This window comes from Populus alba, chromosome 5, assembly GCF_005239225.2.
Source record: "Populus alba chromosome 5, ASM523922v2, whole genome shotgun sequence".
Classification (NCBI taxonomy): domain Eukaryota; kingdom Viridiplantae; phylum Streptophyta; class Magnoliopsida; order Malpighiales; family Salicaceae; genus Populus; species Populus alba.
This window is the reverse complement of record NC_133288.1, coordinates 22,324,370-22,340,573: the sequence shown is the minus strand read 5'-3', so window position 1 is coordinate 22,340,573 and position 16,204 is coordinate 22,324,370. Positions and strand designations below refer to the sequence as shown.

Here is a 16,204-nt window from a genome sequence, read left to right as displayed (position 1 = left end):
TATTAATTGAACTAGTATGAATCAATTTCATCTAAAATTACATAAAGTTATAAAAGAGGTAATCTACAAGTTAAAAATTGTGCTCGTTCCTTCCTCTCTTTTTTCTCTATCAAGAATTCAATGTGTAAGTTATACTTTAGACAGAGACACTGTTCTTTCAGATTTTCCAAGGGATAAGTAAAAGTAAAGTGTGACAATGATCTGGTAAATGATGCGTTGCTTGCAAGTTCATGCAAGAACAAAACCCCAATCTTTCAGTTCAGGATCGATTCCATCTTGGATGGCTCGCTCAGGGGAGCAGTTACGCCATGAAGCGTGCAAGTTTCGCTTGGCTCGCTAAGATAGGTTGCAGGCAGGAGTGCTGGCGAACCAGAATGGGTCGAGGATGTAAGAAGGTAAACTTTCCTGGATCAGAAACCTGTGACAGAGATTGTTGTTTTTTTTTACCAGAAACATGCTGTAGAGTTTGTCGTTTATACTTATTAGTAGTTTGGATTGTGATCCCTTCAAGTTCAAGTTTTAGGTTTTTAAGTTAATCATGTTGACTTTAACATCGAGTGTCACTTGTCGAGTTTGCTGTGATCGAAAAAAATATAGAGCTCGAAAACACCTCCAGGCTCTAGCATGCTAAAGAATAATGTGGCAAAGGCCCATCACTCGAGTCCTCTTGGGGAAGATTTACCGGTAGTGGTGAGTGTTCACTTTAGTCCTTATATATTTTAATTTTTCATATATTTGGCCCCCTTAGTTTTCTTGTTTTACCCATGTAAAAAAACTCTCTCTCTCTCTCTCTCTCTACAAATATTTCTAACCTGCGTTGGTCCACGAAGCATTTTGGAGCATTTATTGAATGATAATAAGGTTGAGAAATTAATTGAATTATCTAGAATATTCATGGAATTAATTAAACTAAACGGTTTTTTTTAATAATCTTGTTTTTTAAAAATAAATGGTTTGGTTCCATTTCAATTTTAGAAATCAAAGTCTAAATGAAAAACTCACTAAAAACTAAATATTCATTATAAACTAAAAACTTATTAAACCAAAACAAGTAAAAAATAGCTCAACTAAAAGGTCCACGAGTAAACATAAAATTAAACCGAATTTTTCAATCTAAATCGAATTGTTAGAATCGATCATCACCTCTATGTAATAAAAAGGTTGTAGATGCAAAATTGTTTGTTTGTTCGTAGTAGTAAAAGATGTTTTAAACACCAATCGTACTCCCTCGTTTTCTATTGGTATTATTTAATTTCAGAAAACTGTTCGTTTTCTATCCCTCGGAAGATTTGCATGTAACCGCAGGACTTTTCACTCTTTTGTTAGATATATATCTGCATGGCATTGCAGGCCTGCTGACACCTTGTTTTCCAGTGACGAATGCTCTCATCAGCGTCTAGGCTCTCTGAAATTACCCGCCGGCGGTGTAAATATACGGCCACTAAAATTTGATCATTGCCTTGACTTCTTGAAATGCATCGCTACAGGTTTAAGAAATTAAGAACGCCGAAGATTTCTGTGTGTGCTCTTAAAAGACAGCTACAAGAGCGGGACTCCATACTTCCTTGGAGTCAACATCAGACTGCCATCGGCCCATCAAATCAAGCACTTCTGGTATTAATTATGATCGTTTTCAAGCACTGTCAGCATGGTAAGTCGAGGCAACCAGTGTTTGGTGGCCCTGATCTTTCTCAGATCAGGGTGCTGGAATACAAGCCAATCCCTTTGATTATCTCTTGTTACGTTTTGTTCATGACCATAATTCTGTTACCCTGAGCAGCCATTAATGGAGGTATGTAGCTCCTGTGATCCATGGTAAAATTAACGTAGACCCTCTAGTGTTCCTTATAACATGTGCACTACGTTTGTTAAATCCTGCGGTGTTCCTCGTAGCAGGCAGTATCAAAGCCACTCTACTCGAACATGGTGTTAGAACTTTCATTTAAAAAAAAAATCTAGCCAAAAAAAAGAAAGAAAGGAAAGCTTGTGTTTACTTCCTACAACTTGTTAAATTTTTTTGTAATTTAGAAACGAAAAACGCAACGACACACAAGGCCCCATTTCTTGGGGGAGGAAAAAATACAAGAAGACAAGACTTTCGTGCTTCGAAACATGAATGTCTCTTGTCCATACACTAATTTATATTTTGTACATCCAATAATTCATTGATTGAATCTCATAAATACTTTCAAAAAGCAGCCGTGTGGGATCGACTGGATGCATGAGATGAATTTCCTAACAATCCTCCATGGTTGTACTTTGTTATTTTGTAATTTTAGAGAATTTTTCTCAAAAAATGACAAAATTATGTAACATATTAAATTATAACACTTCGTGTGACTCAATCTAATCACATTATTACACAAACTTGCACCAATTAGATGATTTTAGCACACAAAAATCTCATCCATCAAATAATGTCAGCAACGTTCGAAAGTAATGCAAATTCAGGATCTTTATAGTTAGCTCATACCATTTCATGAAAAAGACAGCGAACTTGTAGTGATGTCATGAATAGAATTGAGGAAACTCCCAAGAATTTGCGAGAGAGGAAAAGGCAAGGAGGATGCAGATTCAAATGCAAAAAAGGTACCTTTTTGGGACCGATCTTTTTCGTGAAAGGAAAGTGCGAAGGGGCAAAGGAGAGAGCATCATTTCAAAAAGAAGCTTCCTCGTTAGTGCCGAGCAACTCCCACTGTCCATTTGGAATTTACCAAAGCCCATAAAACTACAGATAGCTATTTGTAATTCTTTCCAACTTCATATTAATGAATGTCTTAGGTTTGTCTGATAACATGGCATTATGTTTTGAGATCAATGTATTTCTTGGGTTTCTCTGCTTTTTATCTCATTCGTTCATGAGAAAAGGATGCTTCTTATCTCATTCATGCATATGAAAATAATATTTTGTCTCGTTAATGTATATTTATTTAGAGTGTTGTTATTTAAAGTGTTTTTTAATTAGAAATCTATCAAAATAATAATTTTTTTATTTTTAAAAAATTATTATTAATTTCAGCATATTAAAATAATTTTAAATTATTAATTTTAAATTAAAAAAAATTCAAAAAAATTTAACCGCGTTTGCTGTTCCATGTTATGTGGATTGTCCATGTGTCGATGTGGTGAATTGGACAACAGCTCGTCGAGACAGAACATTCAGCAACAGCTGTTAAGAAAAACACAAGATCCGAAAACACAAAACACATGACAGTGTACTCGCTAGAAAACCATCGACAATATTTTTAAAAGCAAAGCAACCCAGAATTGACATGACAAAACAGAGTATATTTTGCAATTAACAATGTCAAGCATGTTATGTTGGCACGTGAGAAAAAGGCAAGGCAGTTGCAAAGATTCTGTGAGGCGCCTCTTTGCTTCAGTCGCTTAGGAAATATCGGCAGTATTTTATTTCTGAAACAACAATATTGTTAAACAGATCTCAACGTAATCATGTGTTTCTGCATAAACACTACCACGTAAAATTTTACCAATGAAAGGTGAGCATGAAATAACTATTAGTTATTTCTTAAATTTATACACAAAAAAATAAAAAAATAATAATAACTCATTAAAAATGATAATAATACCTTCATATATATTTTTTTCTCTTTATATGTGTTTCTTTCTGCTATATAGGATAACAAAGTAACTATGATAACGTTTGGTTATTGACTTAAAATAAACATAAACAGTTGAAAAATAAATATGTTTGGTCTGATAGATAGACATAGAGACATAAAAATAATATGTTTCCGGAATAATTTTAGACCATGTTTATTTGCTAGAAAGTAGTTTTATTTTTGAAAATTTAATATTTTTTTAGTATTTGGTGGTGTCATGAAAAATAAGCTAAGAAAACACTTTTTAGTGTCTGGTTATGTTATGAAAAATAAACTAGAAAATAAATTTTTAATTTTTTTTTTTTCAAGTTTATTAAAATAATGAAGGAACAAATCTTACAAATTAAAAAGTTGAATGAGAATGAAATTGAAAAAAAATATAATTTCATAAATTATCTCAAATAAAATAAATAATAATCAAAATAATAGAGATCAAATATAACAAATAAAAAAATAAAAGATAATGAAATTAAAATAATAATAATTAAAATTTCATAAATTATTTTAAATAAAATAAGTAACAATCAAAAGAATGAGAATCAAATTTAATAGATAAAAATTTCAATTAAAAAAAATAATAAGAGAAAAGCAAATAACAATAATAAAAATGAGAACCAAAGTTAATGTAAAAATCAAATCAAATCAAATTTTAAGAGATGAAGTTAAAAAAAAAAATCAAACAAAATATAAATCAATCAAAAGTTTGAAGATTAAATTTGATATAATCAGTAAATAATATGATATTTCTAAATTTTTCACAGCTTCAAAAAGTATTTTCCGCCCACAATAAAAGAAAAATATTTTCCTGAAAATCAAGCCAATTTTTTTTTATTGAAAAGTGTTTTACATCAATCAGCTTTCATGATGTCAAACAAACACAATAAAAATTTGAAAATGGTTTCTAGGAATCCACTTTGTGGACAAACAAATGCCTTCTTAGAGTAAATTTATATTCTTTCAAAACATAAGTCGCAAAAAAGACATGTCTTTATAGACAATATTTTTTATTTCTAAATTATTCTTATAAACAGCTCTCAATTCTGAAATTGTATAACTAAGATATGTAAATATAAAAATTATTATTATTATAGTATTAAAACCAAATAGTAAGCTTGATCTGGGCAAAGTCCGGGTCACTAGTCAAGGCTCGGGTCATGAATCAAATCAACCTAAGTTGGGATAAAAATAAAAAATAATTATTATTATAATTTTAAAACTTAATTCAAGAATCGACCCAGGACAAGATATGGGTCACGAGTAGGGTTGACTGTTAATTCATATCAATATAAGGATAAAAGTGGTTATTATTATAATTTTAAAACTTGACTCGAGGTAAAATCAAGGTCGTGTGTCAAGAAAATCAACTCGAGTTGATTCAAGATCAATATAAAATAAAAGTAGTTATTTCATGATTCTAGAGCTTGACTCGAGGGCCAACTTGGGTTGACCCGAGTCAATCTTATTATTTTGTACTTTTAAAACTCAATTTGGATGTCAACTAAAACAAGATCCTGGTCACGGGTAAGGAAATAAACATGGGTTGATCCAATTCAACATATGGATAAAAGTAATTATTATTATAGTTTTAAAGCACAACTTGGAAGTTAAGTCGACCTGATGCGAGGTTCAAGTCGTGAGTCGACAGAGTTAACCCGGCTAAACTAATTTTTTTTTTTAAATAATAAAAACAACCTTGTTTTGTTTATTTTTTTTTAAAAAAGTCAACATGTCTTTAACACTTTTATCTCGGTGTTGACTTAGGTTTTTGACTGAGTAAATCCTTTCTTTATATTTTTTTAAACTCAGATTAATTCAAGTCTTGTAGTAACCTGTCGAGTCAATCTTGGTTTTATAATTACCGTTATTATAATATTATTAATTTCAATACTCAATAATATCTAAAGTAAAAAAAAAAAACTGTAAGTTTGACAATAATATATATCAATGATAAAATAATTTTTTTTATATTTTATTATTATGTCCATGATAATCAAATTGAATATAAAAATAATTATTTTATCTTGTATATCATTACCAAATATAATTTCATCAATATCTTTTTTATGGTGAGACAATAATCAAATGATACCTAATAAATACTACTAGTTGCTCCAATACACTGTGTTGTTTCAAGAAAAAAAAAAAAATAGGAGGAGCAGGTTCAATATGCTGCTCAAGATTTATTTTTTCTTTACTGGTTTATGTATTAATCAAGTTTTTTTTTTTTTTTTTAAATGAGGATATATCATCCATGTTAATCCAATTTATTTAAAAGATGACTGGGGTGATTTTCTAAACTTTCATGTATCATTGGACTTCTTTTATAACAAGACAAATAAAAACGTCAGACATTACAAAAATTAAAAAACATAAGTTATTTGAGGACGACATTAATGTGGAATTTAATGATGGTTATCGACAGTCTAACGATCAATGAGTATTTTTCTTATCAATTTTATTTAGTATTTGATATCTTTTTTATGAAAAAAACCAGATTGCATCAATGTAGGAATCAGGGTATATTTAGGATAGAGGTTTGTTTGGTTTTTTTAGTGAACCTATGAAAAAAAAAAAATTTTTTATTAAAAAAATATATAAAAATAAATTTTAAATAAAAAATAATATTTTTAAAAAACACTCTCAAAAAACAAATAAACAAACAACAAAAATTTACATTCTTAAATAAAAAAAAATATCTCAATGTTTATAAACGGGGAAAAAAAATAAAATTGAAACAAGATGCATGTAAATGTCAAAAGCTGAGACCAAGCAAGCAGGTGATAAGAATCAACACTGACACGTCTTCTGAGGTGAACTACAGCTGTCAAAGGGCAGGTAGAGGAGGAGCCCATGACATCGAAAGCTGTGATCTGTGAAGTATGAACTTCTGCTGGGCAATGTAAATTCAATTCAATTTAAATGATTAATTGAATTTTTATATTTAAGACTCTTTTAATTAGGCACATTGAATTGTAGGTGAAATAAGATAATTTATATGGTGATATCTTCTGGGTTATTATAATTATGAACTAAGAATTATGTATTTTTCTTGAATTATTAACATTGCTATAGTCATGTTAGTTATTGACTTGTCTATTTAGTAAAATCTATCTATATTGGTTTGAAATTTATTTTATTTAAATTTGATTATAGTAAAATGTTAGATTTTTTTATTGGAATATTTATAGAATTCTTTTCTTAACATTCTAGTGAAAAGATTTTGATTGAAAAGTTTTCTTAACAAACATGTAATTTTCATTTTTTTCAGCAAGTATTGATAGGTTTATGTATATATTCTTTAAAATGTCTAGATTTTATTCATTTCAAATAAATACAGGAGCCTCTTTGACAAAAAAATAAAAATAAAATTGGATTAACGTAATAGAAATAATTTATAAATTAATGGCAAGATTATTAATTCAATTTATTTTCACATGTGTTCTAAAAAATTATAATTGGATTTACTTATGTAGTTTAATATTTTATTCTTAATATAAGAATTATAATAAGTTATCAATTAAATTTAAATTTGTTTTCAAATTAAATTTACCATGTGATTTCAATTGACGCGTTAAGGTGGTCCATTAATATAAATTATTTTTTAATTTTTTTTTTTTTATAAATTAACCCAAGTTGATAAAATTCCCCATTCATGAACGTTTATTGTGTTTTCACTTTTATTTCTTCGTTACTCGAGCACATTTTTTTTTTTTAATCAAGTGTTTTTGTTATATCATGTTTACGAGGCTGTTATACAGCATGAAGACATGGGACCAAATATGCATGCAATTTTTAGTTTATTTTATTTTTTATATTTTTTATTCACGTGGCCCTGTATTTTTAAGGATAATAATACAAGTTTGATTATTAGAAAATATATTTATTAGAATAAACAATCACGAACCTTGAACGGGACTAGCCCTGCTCTTTAAAAAAATTATAAGAATATTCAAATAATAATAAAAAAAAAACTATGAAAGGTATTTTTTTTCAGCTATTAGTTGAAAGTTAATGCTATAATTATTAAACTTGATATAATCTCAACTTCACTTGAATAATTTATTTATTTTTAATTAATTTGAATATTGATTTAATTAAATTTGATATAATGCCACCAGTCAATTTATAATTTAACAGCAGATCTGATATTTTCTTTTATTTTTTAACAAAATAATATTGTTTTATTTAAAAATAATAAAAATTATATTTTTTATACTGACCCAACAACTCCACGATGCACGTCTTTAACTAATTTAGACTCTGGACCGAGTCTAACTCCTATAATTAATGTTTCCACTAGTTAACTTGCTTCCATGGGAACAAAAAAAATTGAGCGAAAAATAAATAATTGTGGTTTTTGTATTTTTCTCATTAAATGTTTGTTGTGGTTTTTTGTATTTAAATCTATCGATTTTTAAAATCAATTACTTCTCTTAACTTATTTTAAAGGCATGTTTAATTATAGTAAAAAAATGAATCTAAATTTTATTTTCTTTTACCAGTTTTTATTTTTATTTTTTAACTTGAATAAATCTGACATCCTTAAATAAAACAAAATCCACATAAAGCAAAAAATTATCCAAGATTTCATCATCTCACACCCGGATCCACCCGTTTTATATTCTTTTTTTAAAAAAATTTGTACAGCTAATAGATCAGAAAAATGCGATGGATAGTAAATTAAGCACTTTCAAATCACAGCTTATCTCAATCTCAATCTAAGAGATTTTTTTTAATATCAATATAATAAAATAATTCGAAAACTTAAAAACAATTAATTTAAAATAAAAAAATAAAAAAATAAATTTATTTTAAAACACAAAAATATTTTAATATCAATATTTTAAAAAGTTACTTACCTTTCCACGTCTTGCTGTTGAATGGTCTCAAACACGAGCATCGCGCGTGCACTCCCGAGTCCACAAGACATAAAAAAACCCTCACGACTCCCTTAAAACGTGATAAAGAAAGAGAGAAACGGAAGATCCCCAGTTACACTCTCACTGTCTCACACTCTCACCCATTCACTCCCACTCATGGACTCTATCGCACTCCTCTGCACAGGAGCTCTCATAGCCGGTGGCATCTACTGGTTCGTTTGCATTCTCGGTCCAGCCGAGCAGAAGGGAAAACGGGCTGTAGATCTCTCCGGTGGCTCCATCTCAGCCGAGAAAGTCCAAGATAACTACAAACAATACTGGTCTTTTTTCCGCCGCCCCAAAGAGATCGAAACAGCCGAAAAAGTCCCTGATTTCGTCGACACATTCTACAATCTAGTCACCGATATTTACGAGTGGGGATGGGGCCAGTCCTTCCATTTCTCTCCTTCCATCCCTGGAAAGTCCCACCTTGAAGCCACGCGCCTTCACGAAGAGATGGCCGTGGATCTGATTAATGTCAAGCCTGGAGATCGAATCCTGGATGTTGGATGCGGCGTCGGTGGTCCTATGCGTTCTATCGCTGCTCATTCACGCGCTAAGGTGGTCGGTATCACAATCAACGATTATCAAGTGAGTCGTGCGCGTATGCACAACAAGAAAGCTGGGTTAGATTCACTTTGTGAAGTTGTTCAAGGGAATTTCCTTGAGATGCCGTTTCCGGAGAACAGCTTCGACGGAGCTTACTCGATCGAAGCGACATGCCACGCGCCGAAACTAGAAGAGGTTTATGCAGAGATCTTTAGGGTCTTGAAGCCCGGATCTCTTTACGTGTCCTACGAATGGGTCACAACTGATAAGTACGAGTCTTCCGATCCTGAACACGTGGAGGTTATTCAAGGTATTGAAAGAGGTGATGCTCTACCTGGGCTAAGAAACTATGCAGATATTGCTGAGACAGCAAGGAAGGTAGGATTTGAAGTAGTGAAAGAGAAAGACTTGGCTAAACCACCAGCACAGCCATGGTGGACCAGGCTTAAGATGGGAAGGATTGCTTACTGGAGGAACCACATTGTTGTAACAATACTTTCTGCTTTGGGGATTGCTCCAAAAGGGACTGTCGATGTTCACGAGATGCTGTTCAAGACGGCTGATTATCTTACTAAGGGTGGTGATACTGGGATTTTCACTCCTATGCACATGATTCTCTGCAGAAAACCTGAGAAGAAGACAGAAGAAACCTCAAATTCTTAGTCTCTAGTCTGATTGGGTAATAATCAAACATTCCCTGGTATTTTTATGTTTCAGCAACTCATGTTCTACCTTCTTTGTGACTTTCTTGTTCTTTTTTCCTCTTCATTTTAGGGTTTTTTTCCCCTTAGTTAAATCCTCTCATCATTGTATTTTTGTTCTTAAATTTCGTGGCTGGATCTTTGTTTTTTTTCTTCTGTTATGATGGTGATGGTGAAGAATCCAAAGTTCAAGATTATTGTTATCTAGATTTTCATTATTTTTTTCTCATTCACTTGATTTTCTCTGTTTTAAATTCAATAAACTAGATAAATTTTGGGTTAATGGAGGAGATCTACTGGCGAGATTTGCTGAGGATTATAAGGCGTGTTTGGAATTGTGTAGCTGTTCTGTTTAAAGTATTTTTCGATTTAAAATATATTAAAATAATATTTTTTATTTTTAATATTAACGTATTAAATTAAAAAAAATTAAATTTTAACCAAAAAAAATTCAAAATTAAAGGGCAAACGGGCTCTTATGCACGTGAGAAGAAGAGAGAGGACACTCGGCGCACATGGAGCGAAAAAGGCACTTTTGCCATAAAAAAATAAACCGAATGTGCCCAGCCAGCGCTGGATCTTGGCTTTACCTGTGTCGTTGGTTGGCTTTACAACCCTGGATTCCTCCAACTTAGTTCAGCTTTTGTTGCTCTTGTCATGTTGTGACCAGTTTGTAGACTTAGGACAGTTGCATTTATGGCTGAACCAGTGAATCTGAACTTGAAAATTTTTGATTTTTTTTAAAAAATTGAATTTAAAAATTAATTTTAATCTATTGTGTTAAAAAAATATATTACTTTAATTTAAAAATACATTAAAAATCAATTTTTAAGGCAATCTTAATCATGTTTGGTTGGATTGTGTTTTTATAAAATTTTGAAATTTATTTTAGTTTTATTTTTGTATTGTTTTGTTGTTAAAAATAAAAATATTATTTTGATTTATTTAAAAAAAAAAGAAAATTTGAAAACTAACTTATACACGCTTTCCATGGATCACATGCTGCTCTTGCACTGTTAATAAAAATGATTCAATTTGGGGTCTGGTCTTGTCAATTTAATTAAAAAAAACACAAAACAATTTCAAGCAATTTTTTTTTTTAAATCATAAAACCTATTTTTAAATGCAAAAACAACTGCATCAAAAAACTCCTACAATGCTAAGTGCTTATTGAAAGTTGTGTTTGGGCATAGTTTCAGTAAATTTTAAATTTATTTTTGTTTTAAATTATTATTTTATTTTTCTATATTATTTTGATGTATTAATATTAAAATAAATTTTAAAAAATAAAAAAATATTATTTTAATATATTTTTACCAAAAACATTTCAAAGAGTATTTTGACCGATATTCTCGCACAAAGTATTTTTACCACGGGTCCAGTGTTCTGAAAGTTTGGCTTGTTCATGGTGGGACTAAAATTGGCGAGGCAGGAAATTAATGTGAAGTTAAGGCTCGGTTTTGGGCAGTACAGACTACAGGGAGACTGGCAAGCCCAAACATCAATCGAAGGAACCAAAGCATTAATTGAAAGGATGCTTCATGGGTCGCTGCTCTGAATTATTTATAGGGTTTTTTTTTTAAAAAATAATTTAAAATAATATTTTTTATTTTTTATATCATATATCAAAATGATGTAAAAAATAAAAAAAATAATTTTTTTAAAAAATATTTTTAAAACATAAAAATAACCACAATCTTAAACACGATAAAGAAGTTGGTGAGAATAATGCTGTTGTGGTGACCTACAAAAGGTGTAGTTCTTGCCGACATAATACTTGTGCTGGGTTATCTTCTAGACCGGAAATGTTTAATTAATCTGGCAAATTTTACTAGAGTTTTGAGATTCAAAATGGATAAGTAATGGATTTGCATAGCCTGCATTGTCTTAAAGAATTTAACCAACCATTTTAGTTTAGATGGTAAATACAACCCTTTTCTTTTATAATTGTAGGCTCGAGATATGAGTTGAGTCCAAAATTTCGGGTCATCTACTTCAGATTGTTGGATTATCAAGTCAATCCGTTGAGCGGCCGAGTCTTCCAACCAATAGATGCCGTGCCAAACGGATGCTCAGGCGTAAAATGCCGCTTGCACTTTACAGGATGAGCAAGTTCCTTGGGAGACTTTTGTCAGGTTTAGTGATTCTGGAGCTAGGATAGTAGCCATGGAAGAACAAATAAAACGAAGAAAAGCGAACCGTCACGCTCTCAAGTCTCGAAACGGAAGAGTGATTGTGTGGAGGACTGAGACAATCCGACAGAAGACAGACATTTACATTTTCTTTAGTTTTTGTCCCCCAACCCCGGAGCCCATGTTCCCGGCTCCCGTCGAAAAAAGAAAAAGAAACTGGGCAGTAGCTGTAAAGCTTTAGCCCAATTCATCTTTTTATTGAGGCCCAACTAGTTATTAGCATCGTCAATGATCTTAAAGCGATTTTCTGATCAGGAGGAAAGGAATATGCTAAGAGACCATAAAGAGAAAAAAAAGTGCCATAAAAATCTAACCCCATCCAACTGTGTGGATAATGAGAACTACAAAAAAATATGTGGATACCATTTATGGTCACTGAGATTTTCATGATAATTCCTCAGCTCTCTTCTCCATTTTGTTCTGTGCTTAGCTCCTCTCAGGTTCTCAATTGCCTAGACCTTTTCTCTACGAGCTTCTTTCCATGGCTGCTATCACAAATTTTTTGTCAAAACCACCATTGTCTCTTTCAAACACCCCTAAATTGAGCCCTCCTTGTTTGCACAGTTCCTTCTTAGTACCCTTTGTTACCAAAGAAGTTAAACCCCTTGCAGCAAAACTTGGTACAGGAAGAACACACTTTATGACGAAGGCTACAGCTGCCCCAGGGACCAAAAAGCCCGTCAACGATGAAAAAGTACAAAAAATTCACAGCGTAGAGGAGTTCGATGAAGCACTTAAAACTGCAAAAAACAAGCTTGTTGTTGTAGAATATGCAGCAAGCCACAGTTACCATAGCAGTCAAATCTACCCTTTTATGGTAGAGCTTAGCAGAACCTGCAACGATGTAGATTTCCTTCTTGTGATGGCAGATGAATCAGAGAAGACTAGAGAGCTTTGCAAGAGAGAAAAAATTGAAAAAGTTCCACACTTTAGCTTCTACAAGAGCTTGGAGAAGATTCATGAAGAAAAAGGGATTACCCAAGATAAACTGATGGGAGATGTTTTATACTACGGTGATAATCACTCTGCTGTTGTGCAGCTGCATCGCAGAGAAGACGTCGAGAAGTTGATTGATGATCATAAAGCTGATAACAAGCTGATTGTTCTTGATGTGGGGTTGAAGCATTGTGGGCCATGCGTGAAGGTTTACCCAACGGTGATTAAGTTGTCAAGGCAGATGTCTGATACTGCGGTTTTTGCACGCATGAACGGTGACGAGAATGATAGCTGCATGCAGTTTTTGAAGGACATGGACGTTGTTGAGGTGCCTACTTTCTTGTTCATCAGAGATGGTAAGATTTGTGGAAGGTATGTAGGATCTGGCAAAGGAGAACTTATTGGAGAGATTCTTAGATACCAAGGAGTTCGTGTTACCTACTAGAGTATAATTTACAAAAAATCAATCATTTGCTTAAGGAACTGAGATTGGATAGATAAAATTTAGTTATCAAAACCATGAGGTAGCCAACAAATTCGGACAGGGAAAATACATGTAGCCATAGAAGTAAAAGGCCCTTTAACTCGATTCCCCTTGTGCTATTCTGACATGCCTTCTGTCGAGGAAGTCCATGTCTAGTGGTATTGTATACATTGTTGGCTATTATCAATTTGTTTTATATCTGTACCCTTTTTTTCATCCTTTGATCTTGAATGTGGCTAGTTACTTTTACTTGAATCTAAGGGATAAAATGGTTCTGCTTAGTTTGTTTTCTAGAATTAACTCAGGCAATGAGCTTGTTTTAGGTAGGAAGAAATGCATCATCTTTGTCTTAGTGATGTGTGAACAAATGCCCTGTCCATTTACTACAGTTAGCAGAAAAAAGAGCCTAAAAGATGATCCTCCAACAACAGAATGCTTGCTGAAACCTATTCAGAAAATTGATAATATGATGTAGAATAATCATTTTTGAACTGGGGATGCCTCAGAGGTCACCGCATTTGCTCTGCAATAGTGATTGCTGCATGGCTAAACCTAACACAAAAATGAAGTTCGTTGCTCTTCCTCATCCCTTTCCCCTGTTTTTTGGCATTTTGAAGTCAGCAAAGGTTTTGTTTTTCCTACATATAATAGAGAGCACATAATACTTGAATTTGATTGGAATATTGCTCTCCTTTGGGAACCAATTTGGCAAATATGGAATAACGAATTTCTAAGTCAAGGCCTGACTATTCCATTGATGACGGGTGATTATGATGGAGAAATCATCACACATTGGTTAATAGAATGGATGGGTATTAAAATGCGTGGTAGGTCCTGTAGACGCTTCATCAAAGAAAAGGAGTGATGCTCTGTAAAAATGCACCAAAATAGATGTAGATTATCTACTGTCTATGTCTAAAAACTGGCACAATAATACTCTTATTTTTTTCTTAAAAAAAGCTTCGGGGGTGGTTTTTTCATGGTTATATTAGGTGACAGGAACTGAGACCTTGCGGATGAGATACATTGAAGATCATGATATTTTAGCTGTACCAAATTTTCTACTGGCAGCAGATTTGTTAAGTTGTGGAAGGCATCCCCTAGAAAACGATTCATTTAATCTAAGAACGTAGGAGAAAGGCTATTTTGATGCTCTTGACATAAATAAACAAACAAACAAATCCCTGCCCTTAGATTCAACTAAAACCATGCCAATTTCAAGCAGGATGGGCTGGCTTTAGCAGGCAAGAGACGCAAGTACATGTGAAATTGCAGGTATCCTTTCAAATGTCTTTGACAGGACTCAAAAGCAACATGGTTGCCTTTTCAGTGGAGGCAGCTTCCTAAATTGTGTGCGGTTTGTTAATTTTTTATGAAGAATGTCTAGCATTCCAAAGTCTGAAAATGTACTTTGAAAACTATACTTTTTATAAGCTTTTTGTGCGTGTTTAGCATCTTGGCCTGTAAAGATATGTTTATAAAGGATTGCATTTTTCTCTTAAAGAAAATTTCATGAGAGAGTTCATACAAAAACTATAAATATTGATTAATCAAATATTTTTAAATATATAATTTGGATAAAATATATACTGGATCACACCACATTACATAAACAAACATAATTTTATTCGAAATGACTATCTACTTGAAGATTTTTGTAGCGGAGAAAAACAAAAAAGACATTAGAAAATAAATGTCTAGCTGCCAGTTGAATCAACTTGTTCTTCTGATTTTTAGCATTTCCATGACCTTCAATCGAACACAAATTTGTACAAAATCCTTTGCAATTGCACCTATCTTACACATTCCATCTCTGCTTTCTAGCAGGATTTGAGATTTAACAGAAACAAGGGGAAAATATATTTGGAAGCTCCAACAGATAAGTACTGTTAATTAATTTCCTCTAACTATAGTGGATTCAACTGAAGAGGGTTAGGTGGATTTATGGTTCTTTTCTTCCAGAGGTTAATTTCTTTCCTTGGTAGCAAATCTATTCCTCCACCTACCATTATAGGTGCCGAGAAAGGAATGATAACCTCTTCATGTTCCTCTTCTTCCAAACGATCTACTCTCTCTTCATCAGAATAATAATCCCTGCTATCAGATTCCACAGGTGCAATCTGATGAGCGGTCCAGTCAAAACCAGCCAAAGTATCACGACCACTTGCAAACCTTTTCATTTGACTTAATGAAGGTGTTTTACCAGGAAGTGTTGGCTTATCTCCACCAGAAACAATAGATTTCCTCCCTGCTTTTGATCCAGTAAAGAGTCTCATAAGTTTAGACGCATGCTTCTTTATCTTATGTGGATTCTGTGACACAGGCTTTGTTTCTTGAGGGAGCCATGGAACGCGCTTGGAAGTGGCTTTGTTCATCTTCTTCTTGAGCTTGACTTGGCCTATACATGAGACCTTTGGCGAGGCGGGCTCTTCTTGGGTCTCAAAGCTCTCATTCTTGGGCTGTCTTCTAGCTTCAACTGGGATTAACGACCTGACAGGATTAACGACTTTGCCTGCAATGGCTTTGTGCTTGTGTGCGTTTTCTGATCTCTTATGGAAGTTGACTGCAGAAACAACTTTTGGTAGAAATTTCAAGATCATTCTCGGTGATGCTGCTGCTTGTTTCTCCATTTCTGTTATCGTTGAATTCTCTCTGCACAAGATTTTCAATCTCTCAATCATACATGGCTTTATATATTTGTGTGCTACCAGGGTTTTTGTGTCTTTAGTCTTGACCCTGTCTTGCCTTTTTTCAGTGAGAGACAGGGTTTGGTAAGAATGAAGAGGTGTGACTTAGCAAA

The 16,204-nt window shown here is 32.7% G+C and overlaps 3 protein-coding genes across 3 annotated transcripts; 2 read left to right on the top strand and 1 right to left on the bottom strand.

Annotated features, from left to right (window-relative positions):
• The first annotated feature begins 8,575 nt into the window (after positions 1–8,575).
• Positions 8,576–9,995, top strand: LOC118061981 (24-methylenesterol C-methyltransferase 2). Its single transcript, XM_035075639.2, has one exon. The coding sequence runs from the start codon at positions 8,660–8,662 to the stop codon at positions 9,752–9,754; it is 1,095 nt and encodes a 364-aa protein (XP_034931530.1). The 5' UTR covers positions 8,576–8,659; the 3' UTR covers positions 9,755–9,995.
• A 2,285-nt stretch (positions 9,996–12,280) lies between these two features.
• On the top strand, positions 12,281–13,608 carry LOC118061982 (thioredoxin-like protein CDSP32, chloroplastic). The gene has a single exon (XM_035075640.2). The coding sequence runs from the start codon at positions 12,466–12,468 to the stop codon at positions 13,363–13,365; it is 900 nt and encodes a 299-aa protein (XP_034931531.1). The 5' UTR covers positions 12,281–12,465; the 3' UTR covers positions 13,366–13,608.
• A 1,703-nt stretch (positions 13,609–15,311) lies between these two features.
• On the bottom strand, positions 15,312–16,034 carry LOC118062261 (uncharacterized protein At1g76070). Its single transcript, XM_035075993.1, has one exon. It carries the CDS (start codon positions 16,032–16,034, stop codon positions 15,312–15,314), a length of 723 nt encoding a protein of 240 aa, XP_034931884.1.
• Between the last annotated feature and the right edge of the window lie 170 nt (positions 16,035–16,204).

What these genes read in the sequence shown, in the direction of transcription:
- LOC118061982 (XM_035075640.2), top strand. Translation starts at nt 12,466, where the DNA reads ATGGCTGCTATCACAAATTTTTTGTCAAAACCACCATTGTCTCTTTCA.
- LOC118062261 (XM_035075993.1), bottom strand. Translation starts at nt 16,034, where the DNA reads ATGGAGAAACAAGCAGCAGCATCACCGAGAATGATCTTGAAATTTCTA.
- LOC118061981 (XM_035075639.2), top strand. Translation starts at nt 8,660, where the DNA reads ATGGACTCTATCGCACTCCTCTGCACAGGAGCTCTCATAGCCGGTGGC.